Source organism: Vipera berus (assembly GCF_964194415.1).
Source record: "Vipera berus genome assembly, chromosome: 3".
NCBI lineage: Eukaryota > Metazoa > Chordata > Lepidosauria > Squamata > Viperidae > Vipera > Vipera berus.
The window spans coordinates 115,910,067-115,924,214 of record NC_138204.1 but is presented as its reverse complement, the minus strand read 5'-3'; the positions used below and the strand labels follow the sequence as shown (position 1 = coordinate 115,924,214).

The window sequence follows — 14,148 nt, the reverse complement described above, 5'->3', positions numbered from 1 at the left end:
CCCCAAAACATCAAAAATAGCAAGATACTCCTAGATACAACTACAGCCTAGCAAATCTTCTGAGTTCAGTTATTCTTCTCCTTTAGTCTTACATCTTAGGTTCCACTCTCACAGTATTACTGCAAGACAAAAACATTTCCAGATATTAACAAAGCTCATTTTAATAGAACATTTAAAGGTTTCTTCACATAAATTTTTAAAAATCGCTTTTCTACAAGAGTGTTTCTGAAACTATTTTTTTTAAAAAAAAGAACAAACAAAAAATACATTATTTGACAGCTTAAAAAACTAATTGTAAATAAATCCAAATGTAAATTAGCAGCTCTGATATCATAAATTATTTGAGTAAACAAGTATGTTTTTATTTTTTCAAAGAAAAAATTCAGGGGCCAGCCACAGTAGGATTCTATTACTGGGAAAACCACCTTGCCAGGAGCCAAACTCAACAGTGAAACTGCAAGCAACGCTTCACCAGCATTTTCAGCTGACTCTAATGCAAGAATTGTATGGAAATAGAGACATTAATCCTTCAATTACCTAGATCTCATGCCATTTAGGACTTTGTGAGCTAGTACCAACATCATAAATTGACCTTGATAGCTCACAGGCAACCATTGCTTTCAGGACTGCTGTTATATGGTTCCATTAAGTTACATGACATGTTTCACTGAAACATGGTCCAAACAGCATTGCAGCTAATGCATCATATCAGAACCCTGTCCTTCTAGGGCAGGGGTGTCAAACTCGCAACATCACGTCACGTGTTGCGATGTATTGCAACTTTTTTGCCGTTGCCGGCAATGGAGTGGGCGTGGTTTCGCTATGATGCATCTGGTCCGTGGGCCGGCATGTTTGACACCGCTGTTCTAGGGCTCTTACCCTTTTCTTATTCCTTTCAGGTTCTGCCATTCTCCTGGGGGGGGGGAGGGAGAAGCTTGGGGTGCTGATGTGTATTTCCTTTGCTTTGCCTCTTTGATGTTTCTCTAACAGGGTGAAAATGGAATGTACCTCCGGCCATCTGCCTTATCTCCAGCCATGGAAGAACCAGCTTGGATACATAACAACCTTGGAAGCGGCGCCTTATCATTCAGTTCCCACAGCATTTTCACACTTGCGGATTGGCCTGTTTGAACCATCCGGATGGACAGTTGAGGTGGGGTTACTAGGACCACTTTTGATTACTTGTTTTCATGCGGGAAACCCTCAGATCCTGCCTTCTATTCCTGCTGTCATCATCTTCCAATAAAAGTTCCTTTTGAAATGATGCTATTTCAAGAGTTCTGCTTTCTTGGGAGCACAGATTGAGGCGGGTCCTTACATTAGGCAGGATCTGCAAAGTGGTCAGCCCGGAGGGAAAACCCCTACTGTGGGGACTGTGCAAACAATGTCGAACCACAGTGGTGAGAGAAGAGAAAGTAACGTTGGTGGGAAAGCTCCCCCCAAGGCAACCCTGAGTGAGAGCAACTCGGACTCTTCTAGTTCGTCCGACAAAGCCGTGACCAGAGAGAGTTGGGAGAAACTGAGATGATTGATGGGCATCAGAAAGAAAGAGGACCGGGAGGCAAAAGCCAGGAAGGTGTCCCTTAAGCACAGTAGCCACCAGCCGGGGTGGAAGCACAAGATGGAGAAATCACTCAACAGCAAGGAGGAGGAGGAGGAGGGGCCAGTCCAGTCCAACCACTTCCTCAAGCAAGCAATTAACCTGATGGTGGAAGCATTCAATTTCCTAAAAGAGGAAGAGGAAGACCCATGCCAGAGCTCAATAGCCACGAGGATGGCAGAGGAGGAGTGCCGAGAAAGCAAATTGGTAAACCCAGGCCTATCTACCAGTGCATCGGAGGCTGCAGGAGCCATGGCAGAGGCAGCCAACCCAGCATGAGCCATCCCAGCTGGGGGAGACAGGCACCGAGCCAGGTGGAGAATCCACCATGCCGGCCGGAAATTCCCACCAATTTTGGGAATTTCCCCTGGGAGTGAAGTATGATGGGTCCCCCCAGCAGCTGGGATTTTTCCTGGCCCATGTCCTGAGTTACATAGAGGAGTACGGCTGAGACATCCCCAGCAACAATGGACGGGTAAGAATCATAACTATCCCCTAGAGGGAGCAGCAGCCCTGTTGATGGTGACCCTACATATTGTCGATGCTCCTGAGTTGCAAAACTTCAACCACTTCATGGCTGCTCTGAGAAGATTTGAGGACCCCCTAGCCGACCAGAAGGCTAGTGAACACATCAAAACAGAGGGGCAAGGTTGTCACCCAGTAGCCGAATACACCAAGGAATTTAGAGACCTGGCAAGCCGATTCAATTGGCCAGAAGATGTCTTAATAGGCCACTTCAAAAATGGGCTGAATGACAACTTGTACTACGCTTGCATCCCTAGGGAGACCCAGATCGACTCCATGACTGGTGTATCCTAGCAAAAGAAGCCGAGAATTGACCAAGACCAAAGACAGAAACACCTGGGGCAAACTTGGAGACGCTGCCCCTCAGGGGGAAAATGAGAGATGGCGAAGCCCTCCACTGCAATACTGTGCTCAACGGCTTGCTTCAAGTGCAGTAAAGGGCACCAAGCTGTAGAATGCCATTTGAAGATTCCCGTGAAAAAAACCCGTCTGAGCCAGGGAAGATTCCATCACAACCCAAAGAGGCCACCATGAAGAATGCTGAGGTCATCGAGGTCCAGACCCCGAGAATCCCAGGGGAAGAAACTCCAACCCCTGCTGGGAAACCACCTGAATCCTCAACAGTGACTCGAAAGATGAACCCCTGCTAAGTGGACCCATCGCGCCCCTCACCAGAACCATACAACTATTGAGTCCAGGGATACCGGAGAATGTGACTCTGAAAGTCCTAGTGGACTCGGGGTGCACTTGGTGCTTGATAAGCCCAATCCTGGTGGGGAATCTAGGAATCCTGGTGAGGAGGCTGAAGAAGCCAATTTCGTTTGGCCAGTTAGACAGGTCCATTGCAAGGGGGATCCCAGCTACCCTAGCCACCCAGCCAGTCCAAATCGCAATGGGAGACTACATCGAGACTTTACCTTTTATAGTGACCCCAGGCATCGAATGGCCCCTAATTTGGGGGATGGCATGATTATTTAGGATATTGCATATCCCATGATGGGCTAGAAATGGACCCAGAAAAAGTCAGGGCAGTGCTGGAGTGGGCACCACCCAGCAAGAGGAAACAACTGCAAAGTTTCCTGGGGTTCACAAACTTCTATTGACAGTTCATTCCTTCATTTGTCCAGATTGCCCCCCTCCCCATTACAAACTTACTAAAAACGTGAGAGGAGGGCAAACCAAAGACTAGCCAACCATTAAATTGGAAAAATTTAGCACAAGGGTTTATACAGCTGGCAAAACCAAAAACGGTGGCCCCCGGTCCTGTTTTGAGAAAAGAAAGACTGGTCTCTTCTCCTCTGTGTAGATTACAGGTCCTTAAACGTAGTGAGTGAAACCAATAACTACCTCCTGCCACTGATGAAGGATATGTTGGCCCACCTAAAGTAAGGAAAAATATTCTCAAAATTAGACCTCAGGGAAGCATATTACCAAGTGAGGATTAAAGAAGACGACGAATGGAAAGCAGCATTTAACTGCCCCATGGGTTGTTTCCAATTTAGAGTACTCCCGTTTGGGCTACAGAGAGCACCAGCAGTTTTCATGCAACTGATTAATGAAGTCCTCCAGGAGCACCTCTACAAGGGGGTTCTTGTATACCTGGACATCTTAATTTTCACGGAAACAAAGGAGGAGCATGTAAAATTGGTTAGGGCGGTTCTAAATAAACAGCAGGCCAGCCGACTGTACACCAAGCTGTCAAAGTGTGAATTCATGCAATTATGCCATGATTCGAAGATGGCTGGACACTTTGGATTCATCAAAACGCTCCATCTAGTAAAGAGGCAGTTTTGGTGGCCATCTATAAAGAGAGACACTGAAAGCTATGTGGCTAGTTGTCCCACCTGTGCAGCAGCCAAAAGAAGACAGGGCAGAATACCAGGACTGTTGCAGGTAGTTGCCAGTCCCATCAGCACCTCAGCGGGAGATTTCCATGGATTTTAGCGTAGAGTTACCCGAGAGTGCAGGGAACACAGTCATTTGGGTGGTAACTGACCTGTTCTCCAAACAGGTGCACTTCATTTCATGCACAAAAATTCCCACAGCCAAGGTGCTAGCAAAGATGTTTGTACAATACTTCTACTGGTTGCATGGGGCTCTACAACACATAATCTCAGACAGGGAGGTGCAATTCACTTCACTTTTGGAAAGCCTTTTTGGATCTTCTGGGGACCACCCAGGGCCTGTCATCTAGTCATCATCCACAAATGAATGGTGGGACAGAACGTTCAAACTCAGTATTGGAGCAATATTTAAGATGCTTTATTAATTATCAGCAAGACAATTGGATTGATCTGCTTCCATTCGCAGAAGTAGCTTATGACAATGATGTGCACTCCTGCCTTCTATTCCTGCTGTCAACATCTCCCAATAAAGGTTCCTTTTGAAATGATGCCATTTCAAGAGTTCTGCTTTCTTGGGAGCACAGATTGAGGCAGGTCCTTATAGCATCATCCAAAGCTCAGCAAAGCTCCTTGACAATAAAACTTTGAACAGAGAATATTTCTCAATCTATATTCCCTGTTTTTTCCAGAAGGAGCATTACCCTGTCTAATACTTCCTTCTAATTCTCAAGCCACCTAACCACAACAACAGATTTGTATTATCAAGATTCAGCTTCAGTTTATTAGCTCTCATCCAGTCCCTTACAGCCTAAGACATCTATAAAAATTATTCCAATGGAGGCAGAGCCAAATAATGCACACACGCTGATGAACAAGACATTTTGAGGACTCTGGATGACTCTCTCCATTGGGTTCATATCGATACAGAACAGCAGAACATAAAGAATAAAACCTATGGGATCTCACAACTCAAAGATTATGGAATGGAATAAATCAGAATTTACTCATTACCAATCTTTGGATGGCCAATTTCTCACAAGTAGAATGGAACTACACAGTGCCTCCAATTCACAGACTACTTAGCCATTCCAACATAGTTGTAAGCAATGACGTCTATTCTAAGATCCTCAAAAATAAACATGAAAGTCCCTGGTCTTTCTCCCACTAAAGATAATCAATCAGCAAAACCAAGGTTTTCTATGCCATATCTAGGCCTTAAGCCAAAATGACATAGAACCAGATAATCTATTTTCCTTTTCAATTCTGTCATCTCTAAGATTTAGCTAAAATTTTCTTTAGATGAAATACCATCACATTCCCAAAGAACAATGTTAACAATTAGATTTTCAAATGCATCAGATTATTTTAATAGAAAAACAGAAGAAATGCTGATAATTATTCCTCACACTACTAAGATTCTGAATAAAAAGTTCTGAAAATATTAACACATAATATAAGAAATGAACTAAATAATTCAATGGTAATTTAACTTGACCTATATGCCAAAATGAAGCCAGTTTTGTGTAGTGATCAAGGCATCAGGCTTTAATGTCCTAGGAAGGAGGAAATGGCAAACCAATTTCCTAGTCCAGTCAGTCCATAGAAATCAAAAACTGACTTGAAGGCACTCCACAAACAGAAAGCAGAAGCAATTTTCATAGGGTTTTTTATATTACATTTAGATACTAATACTTCACTGTAATTATATATAATTCCAAAGCACAGAAGGATTCTTATTATTTTAATCAGAATAATTATTTGGTAGAAGAGAAAAATGCAAGTTGGCTCAGACAATGTTGTTTGTTATTTTGCTCATAGTCAGCAACCTTAAATATACTCTTCAATACTCACCTTCACAAATTAATTGTACATTCCTCTTGTTAGCAGCCAAATTAATGCAGAAGGAAATGAGTTCCAGATCAACACGTTCATCAGGACACTCCAGCAGCATCTTCATTAGCTGGCAAAATACAAATATCAATCTGTTACATTTTTAGGACATCTATTTGTAGCAGAATTAACTGAAGTAATTTTTCCTTTAACAGAATAGAGGAATTTTTTTTACTATGAAAGACTATCAATCTACAGAAAAAAATAATGAATTTGTAGTCAGAGGCAACTGATGGGGTGGGGATGTTGTGTAAGATTTGGCAATTTGTTAACATGGCTTTGCCATCTGGCTTGGGGATCTGGTAATAGTGGCGTGGAGCTTGAAGAATGGCTGTAGCATTAATGAGATTGTACTCTCCTGCAGATTATTTTTTAATGTATGGTTTTAATATTTTTTATCATTTTAATCTTTGTTAATGATTCTTACTTTTTGTTATTTTGTTTTCTGCTTTAACTTTGCATGTCACTTTGTACGTCACTCAGAGTCATGTATGTAACATGGGTGGGTATATAAATTTACCAAATAAATAAACAAAGAAATAGCTGGCTGGTTGACTTTGGATCAATCACACTCTCTCAGTCCAAATCACCTCACAGGGTGATGGTTCTTATGAGGAAAATAGGAGAAGAAAGGAATATTAGATATTTTTGTCACCTAGAGTTAATTATAAAAATAATAAAGGCAGGATTAAAAATGTAAAAAACGTATTTCTTTCTGTAATCCATATCCTGTAAAGCACAAAGTATCAAAAAGAGCAAGAAACATGCTGAACATTATCTACAGAAAACAATCAAATGTCATTAGTGTAACAGATGAACCTGTGTGCCAAATATTTTTCTGAACATATCATGATTATTACAGTTGATATACAAGCAAATATATAAAATAGCAAAATAAATAATTACAATAGAGCATTACTCAAAGTGCAAAGTTGAGAGCCACCAAAGAACTCTTTAGGTCTAGGTCTAGCCATTTATTATGCCTTGATGCATACAAACTAACTAACTATTTCTTGGTTGTTTAGGGGTGGGATTCCAAGACAAAAAGTGTTTGCCATTTTAAAAACTGGAGGATTAATTGGTTTCTTTAAGTCCTTATGATCTTTGTTTAATATCTTTATTATCTATAACAGAGGTCCCCAACCTTTTGAGCACCAAGGACGTTCTGTGGAGAGGTTTTTCTGTGGACCGGAGGCAGTGTAGTTTCATGTACTGTGATTTCATGTCCTGTGGATGGGGCTTTGCTTGTTTGCATGGACCGTTTCTTTTATGCCGCGGCCCGGTTCTGGTCCATGGCCTGGGGTTTGGGGACCCCTGATCTATAGCCACTGTCAGTATTTATACATTCTCTGGAAACCAAGAAGCTGAATTATTTATTCCCATAGTATAGGCCAGGGCTTTTCAACCAGTGGTACGGGTACCACCTGTGGTACATTGGCACCTGGCAGGTGGTACACGACCATCCTATAAAAGTGGTAGCGGGGGAGGGGAATGAGCTGAACTGGTGGCAGCACTGCACAAGCCTGAGCGAGAGATGGCTGGAGCTGCAGGGCTGTCCGGGCTCAGCGGAAGCGCCAGGATCAGTGCTTCTTTGGGGCTGTCAGGGCTCAGTGGAAGTGCCAGGATCAGTGCCAGGCTCCAGCTGGAGCTCAGTGCTGATCCTGGCGCTTCTGCTGAGTCCAGAAGAAGCCCCGATCAGCTGGAATGTTGCAGCATCCCCAGGGTCTTGTGATTTACATTCAGATGCTTGGCAACTGATTCATATTTATGACGGTCACAGTGTCCCAGGGTCATGTGAAGTGACCAAAACCTGCTGCAACCGCCCAGCAGATGGGGGGGGAGAATAAAAACCAAACACCCCACCTCACCCCACCCCTGCTGCCAATCCTCAACAGAAATGCTCACAACAATGAAAACCTCGGACAGGAAGAAGAGCGTCACCGGGCAGGCAGGTGTCTTGCTCGGCTGTGGCTTGGGGGCTCTTTTTTCAGTGCCATTGTAACTTCGAACAGTCACTAAGCGAACTGTTGTAAGTCGAGGACTACCTGTACTTCATCACTTTTTTACTTTTTCCCCCTTTTTTGGTCATCATGTTTTTGACACCTTGCTATGCGACTGGTGGTACTCGGATGTTACCATATCCTAAAAGTGGTACAACGGGTGAAAAGGTTGAAAAGCCCTAGTATAGGGTTTGTATCACAGCAGCAGCACTGCATTCACCTGTCCTTAACATTTAAAAAACATTGGCTGTTACAACATTGCTCTTTCTTTAAGCTACACATCTATTGCTGCTTCTATTGGTTCTTTCTGCACATTAACAGGAAATGCCAGTAGCTACTCTGGATCTTGTATTTCTTAGAAAAGCATGCTAAAGCAAAAGACATATTTCTATCTCTCAAACCATTTCCTGTAAAACTGCACTCTTTTTCTTTATGTTCTGAAAGTCGGATATTGATTCATATAGCTCACCGTTCAGAAAGCTGTTTGGATATAGAAAAATTTCCCATAAACTATGTAACCCTTGGATTAATTTTCATTGGATATTTTGCTGGGGAAAATAGCTATATCCAATTCAATGCACTTTTGGCTTCCAAACAAAGCGACTTTCAGTAAGAAGTTTCTAATGAGGCTTGCTGCAATTCAAAGTAATTGCACGTATGGCTCTTGGTATCATATTCAAAAAACTAGCACTGGTAAACAAATGAGTTTATAGAATGGTAATCCTTAAACGTCTTGCTTAATAATCATTAATCAAGTCCAAGATAAATTTCTTTCATTCTGAAAAGTAACATGTTGAGGCACAAGGCTACAAAGTTGATTAAAACAGGAGCAACAAAAAGGATATCTGTCAGAATCCATTTATACTTCATTTCTAACTCCCTCTGTGCAAACCCAAATCTCACCCCACCACCCCCTTACTGGATTCTGCCATTCCCAAGGAGGAAAGAGAAGACAGGGGTGTTTATTGCCCCATCTCTTTCCCTTAGATGTAATGTTTGTTTATTCAGCCTGCCTGTTGGCCATCACAAAAAGACCGATGGAAGAAACCCTCTCCCTCTGAACTACGAACAACTAAGAAAGGGGGTGGGGAGAATTCTGGCTCTTGCCGATGAAAGGAAATCCTCTCCCTATCTGATTTACGAGCAAACAAGAAAGGTGGTGGGGGGAATTCTGGCTTGTATCTCCAGATGGAATGTGAAGAGGAAGAAGTAATTGTGTTGCAAATGTACTGATGGTTCTCCTTTTCCCACGAGGGGTTTGACACATGAGACTTGACTGATCCGGGACTGACCAAATGGACTGAGGGGTGGGTTTTTTGCTCGGGGACACTTTAAAAATATCGATCTGTGAGACAGTTTTCAGATCCTGTCTATTATATCCTCTTTCATCTATGTCTTAGTAAAAGTTCCTGCTTGGACAATCTTGTCTCCAAGAGTTTGTCTTTCCTAAAAATGTGGATTGGAGTGGGTTCTGACAATATCTCTCTTTCTCTATCACCTTTTTTTTTGGTAATCAAATCTATCATATACAGAATTTTCCCAATTTTTCCATAAAAGAATAGAGAACAATCAAAAAAGTTTTGAGTGCAAAAATGGGTCACAGGAAAAGGTATATAGTATAACCTCTCCTGGAAACTGGACCTCCAGGGAAGAAATGAGAAACTGAAGACAACTCTTCTAAAAACACAGTCAATAATCGCAGGAGAAGAGATGAGTAGGTCAGCTCTTCGTAATTCATCGCCAGACATTAAAAGGACTTGAGATCACCCACAAGTGTTTCAGACAGCTCCCCATTGCAAGGAAACCACAAGATAGAGGTCTGCAGCAGGTTAGAATTCTGGAAGACATGGGAATAACCATTTTGTTCAAATTGTGATCAGTGCCTTCAAAAGACACTGGGTTCACAAACTTCTTTTTCTAATCACATTTCGAATTTGTTTTTCACCTGTTAGAAAACATGTCTGAAAGCATCAGGTGAGTCTCTTTAGAAAGTTTAAGGTGTGTGTGTATACATGCACAACCTGTGTGTACTGTACATATGTGTGTGTGTGTGTATAAAGATTACAGATTAAAAAAGAACATCTAACTTGATCTATTACTACAGAATGGAGCAAAATATTTTAAAACTGGACATACTGAAGAATATTTCTGAATAATGGACTAAATTAAATTGTCTGCCTCTATAGACAGTTTGTGTTGAAAAATTATTATGAGAGAGGAACAGGTTTTACCAGACAAAACTGAGACTGATCTGAAAATGGATTTAAAATGACAGGTTACAAGAATGATATGAAAAAAGATGCTACATTAGACATACAAATGAAACTGGCTTAATAATTAAAGGGATTTACAAGTAACAAACCAAAAGAATGGCCTGGATAATTTTCCTAAATTGGATTTACAAAAAAGCCTTGTTAACACTTTGAAGAATTTTGTGAGAAGGGACAAGTAGAAATGAAATCAAGTTCTACAGATTTATTGGAAGGGTTTAAGGATCAAAAATATTAAAGTAAAAGGAAGGCATATAAAGTTGTTTTATTTGATCAAGGTTAAAATAGGTATGTTATCTCTAGTAACCCTTACAAGACTTTTGTTGTACAGGGCTGAAATGACATGGTTTTAAGGATTTGTTTATAGGCAAGACAACAGATACAGATAGTCCTCGAGTTACAAGTGAAATGGAGCCTGTCCATTCCACTCGTAACTCGAAAACTCGTAAGTGAATCTCATATCTCGAACGAGATCACTCCCTTGCTCGTTAAGATGCAGCTCATTAAGTGAACACGAGGTATCTCAGGGTGGGAAAGGCCATGGAGGGCCTAGTGATGGAACAGGCCCCCAAGGCCTCCCCAACCCAATAAGATACCTCATGCTTCCCCCTCCCTTCCTGCCGTGCCGAACTCACTTGGAAAAGATCCATCTCCTCTCTGCTGCGGTTCCTGTTGCCGCCTGAATCTGAGGCCGAGGGATGCTTCCGCAGCCGCCTACAGCCCGATCCAGGCTTCGGAGGCCTATTCCAGACCACTGCCACCCAGATCTTAGGCTGGGAGACACTGGAAGCCTTTTCCAGGTTGCTGCCTCCCGGAAACAGTCTGCCAGAGGGCTACATAAGCGACCCCTGGCCTCAGATCTGGGCAGCAGTGGCCTGGAAAAGGCCTCCAGAGCCCAGATCAGGCTACAGGGGGATTTCAGAAGCGTCCCCCGGCCTCAGATCTGGGTGGCAACAGCCTGGAAAAGGGCTCTGACGCCCCGATCCAGCCTTTGGAGGCACGTGGAAGCATTCCCCGGCTTCAGTTCCATTCCCTGTTGCAGAGAACAGAGGCCTAAAGTACTGCGAGATCAGTTGCATGAGATCTCGCCCCAATGATCTCACGTGATCTTACATTACTTTAGGCCTTTATTCTCTGTGAACACACGGAAGGCCTGGAGCAGCCTAGAAAGGGAAGGATCTCTATCTTCGCAAGGTGAGTATTGAAAGCCTGGTGCTTAGGGAGACCCAGGCGGGGGTGGGGAGGGAGGGAATAACCAGGATGAATATTGCTATGCCACTGCAGTCTCTCAAAAGGGTGAATGACTGCTGTGTGGCAACATTCATAATTTCAGGACTTGCTTGTAAGCACTAGGGGGTGCTCATCACGTAACTTTGAGTGTTAAGTGAACGCTCATAATTTGGGGATTACCTGTACAGAAAGATTATTTGTTTCATTTTAAGAGAATGTGATAACTTACTAAAGTTATTTATAGATTTTTTTACACACTTGTTTACAAAAGTATGAGGAGACATAATAAGTGTTTGCTCTTTGAAACATAGCTTGTTAATTTACCTTGATCCATAAATAAAATCTTCAGCCAATAGTCAAATACATTAATTGCTAGGTGACTGTATATGGGATACATCCAACTCTGCCTTTATTGCTGAAGCTGGCATGGATTTGTCCACCCCCAAGATGTATTTCAGGAGATCAGACTATATCTATTTCAGTAAGGGAACAGTTATGGAAAGTTCTGCACCGTATCTAATAATTATTTTGCTGTTGTATACCTTGACAATTAGAATTAGGAAGCAAGAAACTTATGTTCAGTGAGCTACCTTACAACAACAGTAACTAGCTGCCTGGAGAATGAATTCAATATAATGCAAACACAAGCAATAGAACATAATGATACCAGAGTCTTAAATTTTAAAAGAGCTGATTTTAACAAACTCGGTGAGAGCTTGGGAAAGAGACCTTGGATGAAAATCCTAAAGGGGAAAACAACTCAAGAAGCTCGGGAAACTCTGAAAAATATGATCATAAAAGCCAGTCCAGCACAATAGCACTGAAAAAGAAAGAGAAAAAGAAACATAAAGTCTAGAAGAAACCAGCATGGCTGCACAAAGAATCTCTGATAAACTCAAAGACAAAAAGGACAAGTACAAAAAATGGAAAGGAGGGCACATAACTAAGGCAGAATATCAGCAGTTAGCCAGAATCTGCAAAGACGAAGTCAGGAAATCAAAGGCTCAGAATGAACAAAGACTTGCAACAAGAGCCGAAGATAATTTTTAAAAAGTTTCCTTCAACATATAAATAACAAGAAAGAAAATCAAGGAAACAGTCAGTCCACTAAAGAGAGAAGATGGTGAGGAAGTAACAGGCAGCAGAGAGAAAGCAGAGCTGCTTAACTTATTCTTCGCATCAGTCTGCATGCAAAAAGAAATTATAGCCCAACCTGCCAAAAACATAACTGTAAAAGACAGACTAGAAATAAAAGTTAAAATAAGTTTAAAAAATGATAAGAGAACACCTGTCTGATCTTGATGAATGTAAATCACCGGGACCTGACAGATTATATCCCAGAGTTCTGAAGGAGCTGGCAGATGTCATCTCAGAATCACTGTACCATATCTTTCAAAACTCCTAGAGCACCAGGGAACTATCTGAGGACTGGAAAAGAGCTGATGTGGTTCCCATCTTCAAGAAAGGGGGGAAAAACAGACTCAGGAAACTGTAGATCAATATCAGCCTAACATCAATACCGGGGAAGATACTGGAAAAGATAATCAGAAAACAGATCTGCGAACATCTAGAACAAGTAAAGTAATAACTAAAAGTCAGCATGGGTTTGTTAAAAACAGATCATGCCAAACCAGTCTTATTTTATTCTTTGATGAAGTGACTAAATTAGTAGACCAGCGAAATGCTATAGACCAGGGAAGTCAAACTCAATTTCATTGAGGGCCGCATCAGCATTGCAGTTGCCCTTGGTGGGCCGGGTGGGTGTGGCCAGTGTGGGTGCAGCCTACTGGGTAGGTGTGGCCAGCTCTACATCGTTCACATCAAGGGTGCCTATGGGGGCCTGGGCAGGAGTAGGACGGATCTGAGGGTCTCTGGCAGAAGGAGATGGGACTGAGGCAAGTGCCAAGGCATGGTCCACTGGAGAAGCCTCACTGTTCCTCTCAGGCCATGCGGGGGGGGGGGGGCTGGACAGTGGCCCAGAGGTCAAATGGCCAGCCCAGCCCTCAAGTACCCACACCACTAAGCTCAGCCCCACTTCCCCAAGGGGGTGCCTAGCTGCACTTACCTCCTCCTCAAGGCTGCTGCTGCTGTGCTTGCTCTCTTTAGCCAGGTTGCTCATGATGGGTACGAGGGCAAAGTCAAGAGAGAGGCCAACTCCCTCTCCATGTGAGGAGACCTGGCTTTGTATCCAAAGCTTCCTTAGAAATAGGATGGGAGACCCCCAGGATAGGCCAGGAGGAGGGGGCAAGGGGATGGTGAAAGGCAGCAGGGCAGGACTAAGGCAGGACTTCCCTCAGACCCTCCCTCCCTCTCTCTCTCCCTTCCTTCCTTCCTTCCTTCCTTCCTGTGGTGGGAAAATATTTTAGATGAGGGAGGGAGAAAAACAGGTAAGAAACACAGCTGGGGAAGTGTCATCCTTCGTGAGGAATGAAGAAATGCACCATCATCTGGAAGTGGCCAGCACATGGCCCTCGCCTATTTCACATATCCAGCTTGGTGGGCTCTGGGGGAGGGGATGCCATGAGCAGCGTGAGAGCTGATGTTACCTGTGCAATACTGCCCAGCCCCCACCCTGCCCGGTTTTGGCAGGCAGTGGTGTGCTCTCCTCACAGTGCCGAGAGGCTGAGCCAGGTGGCGTGAATCTGAAGAGAAGCACAATGCTGCCCAGGCCCTAGCTTGCCCGAAGTAGGCAGGGTCATATGCTGGCCACTTCCAGGCGATGGTGCATTTCTTCATTCCTCACAAAGGGTGATACCTCCCCAGCGTGCACCCAGGGGGCAGTGCTGATG

At 43.2% G+C, this 14,148-nt stretch overlaps 1 protein-coding gene across 2 annotated transcripts in view; it reads right to left on the bottom strand.

Moving 5' to 3' along the window:
• The window catches only part of KIFAP3 (kinesin associated protein 3), a 93,146-nt gene that overhangs the window by 36,220 nt on the left and 42,778 nt on the right, over positions 1-14,148 (bottom strand). For both annotated transcript variants that reach the window (XR_014026225.1, XM_081326147.1), the window contains exon 12: positions 5,821-5,929. Coding sequence is in view for 1 of the 2 variants with exons in the window: in XM_081326147.1 (XP_081182273.1) it covers positions 5,821-5,929 (109 nt within the window). In the remaining variant the exon portion in view is untranslated. The remainder of the gene's footprint in view (positions 1-5,820; positions 5,930-14,148) is intronic.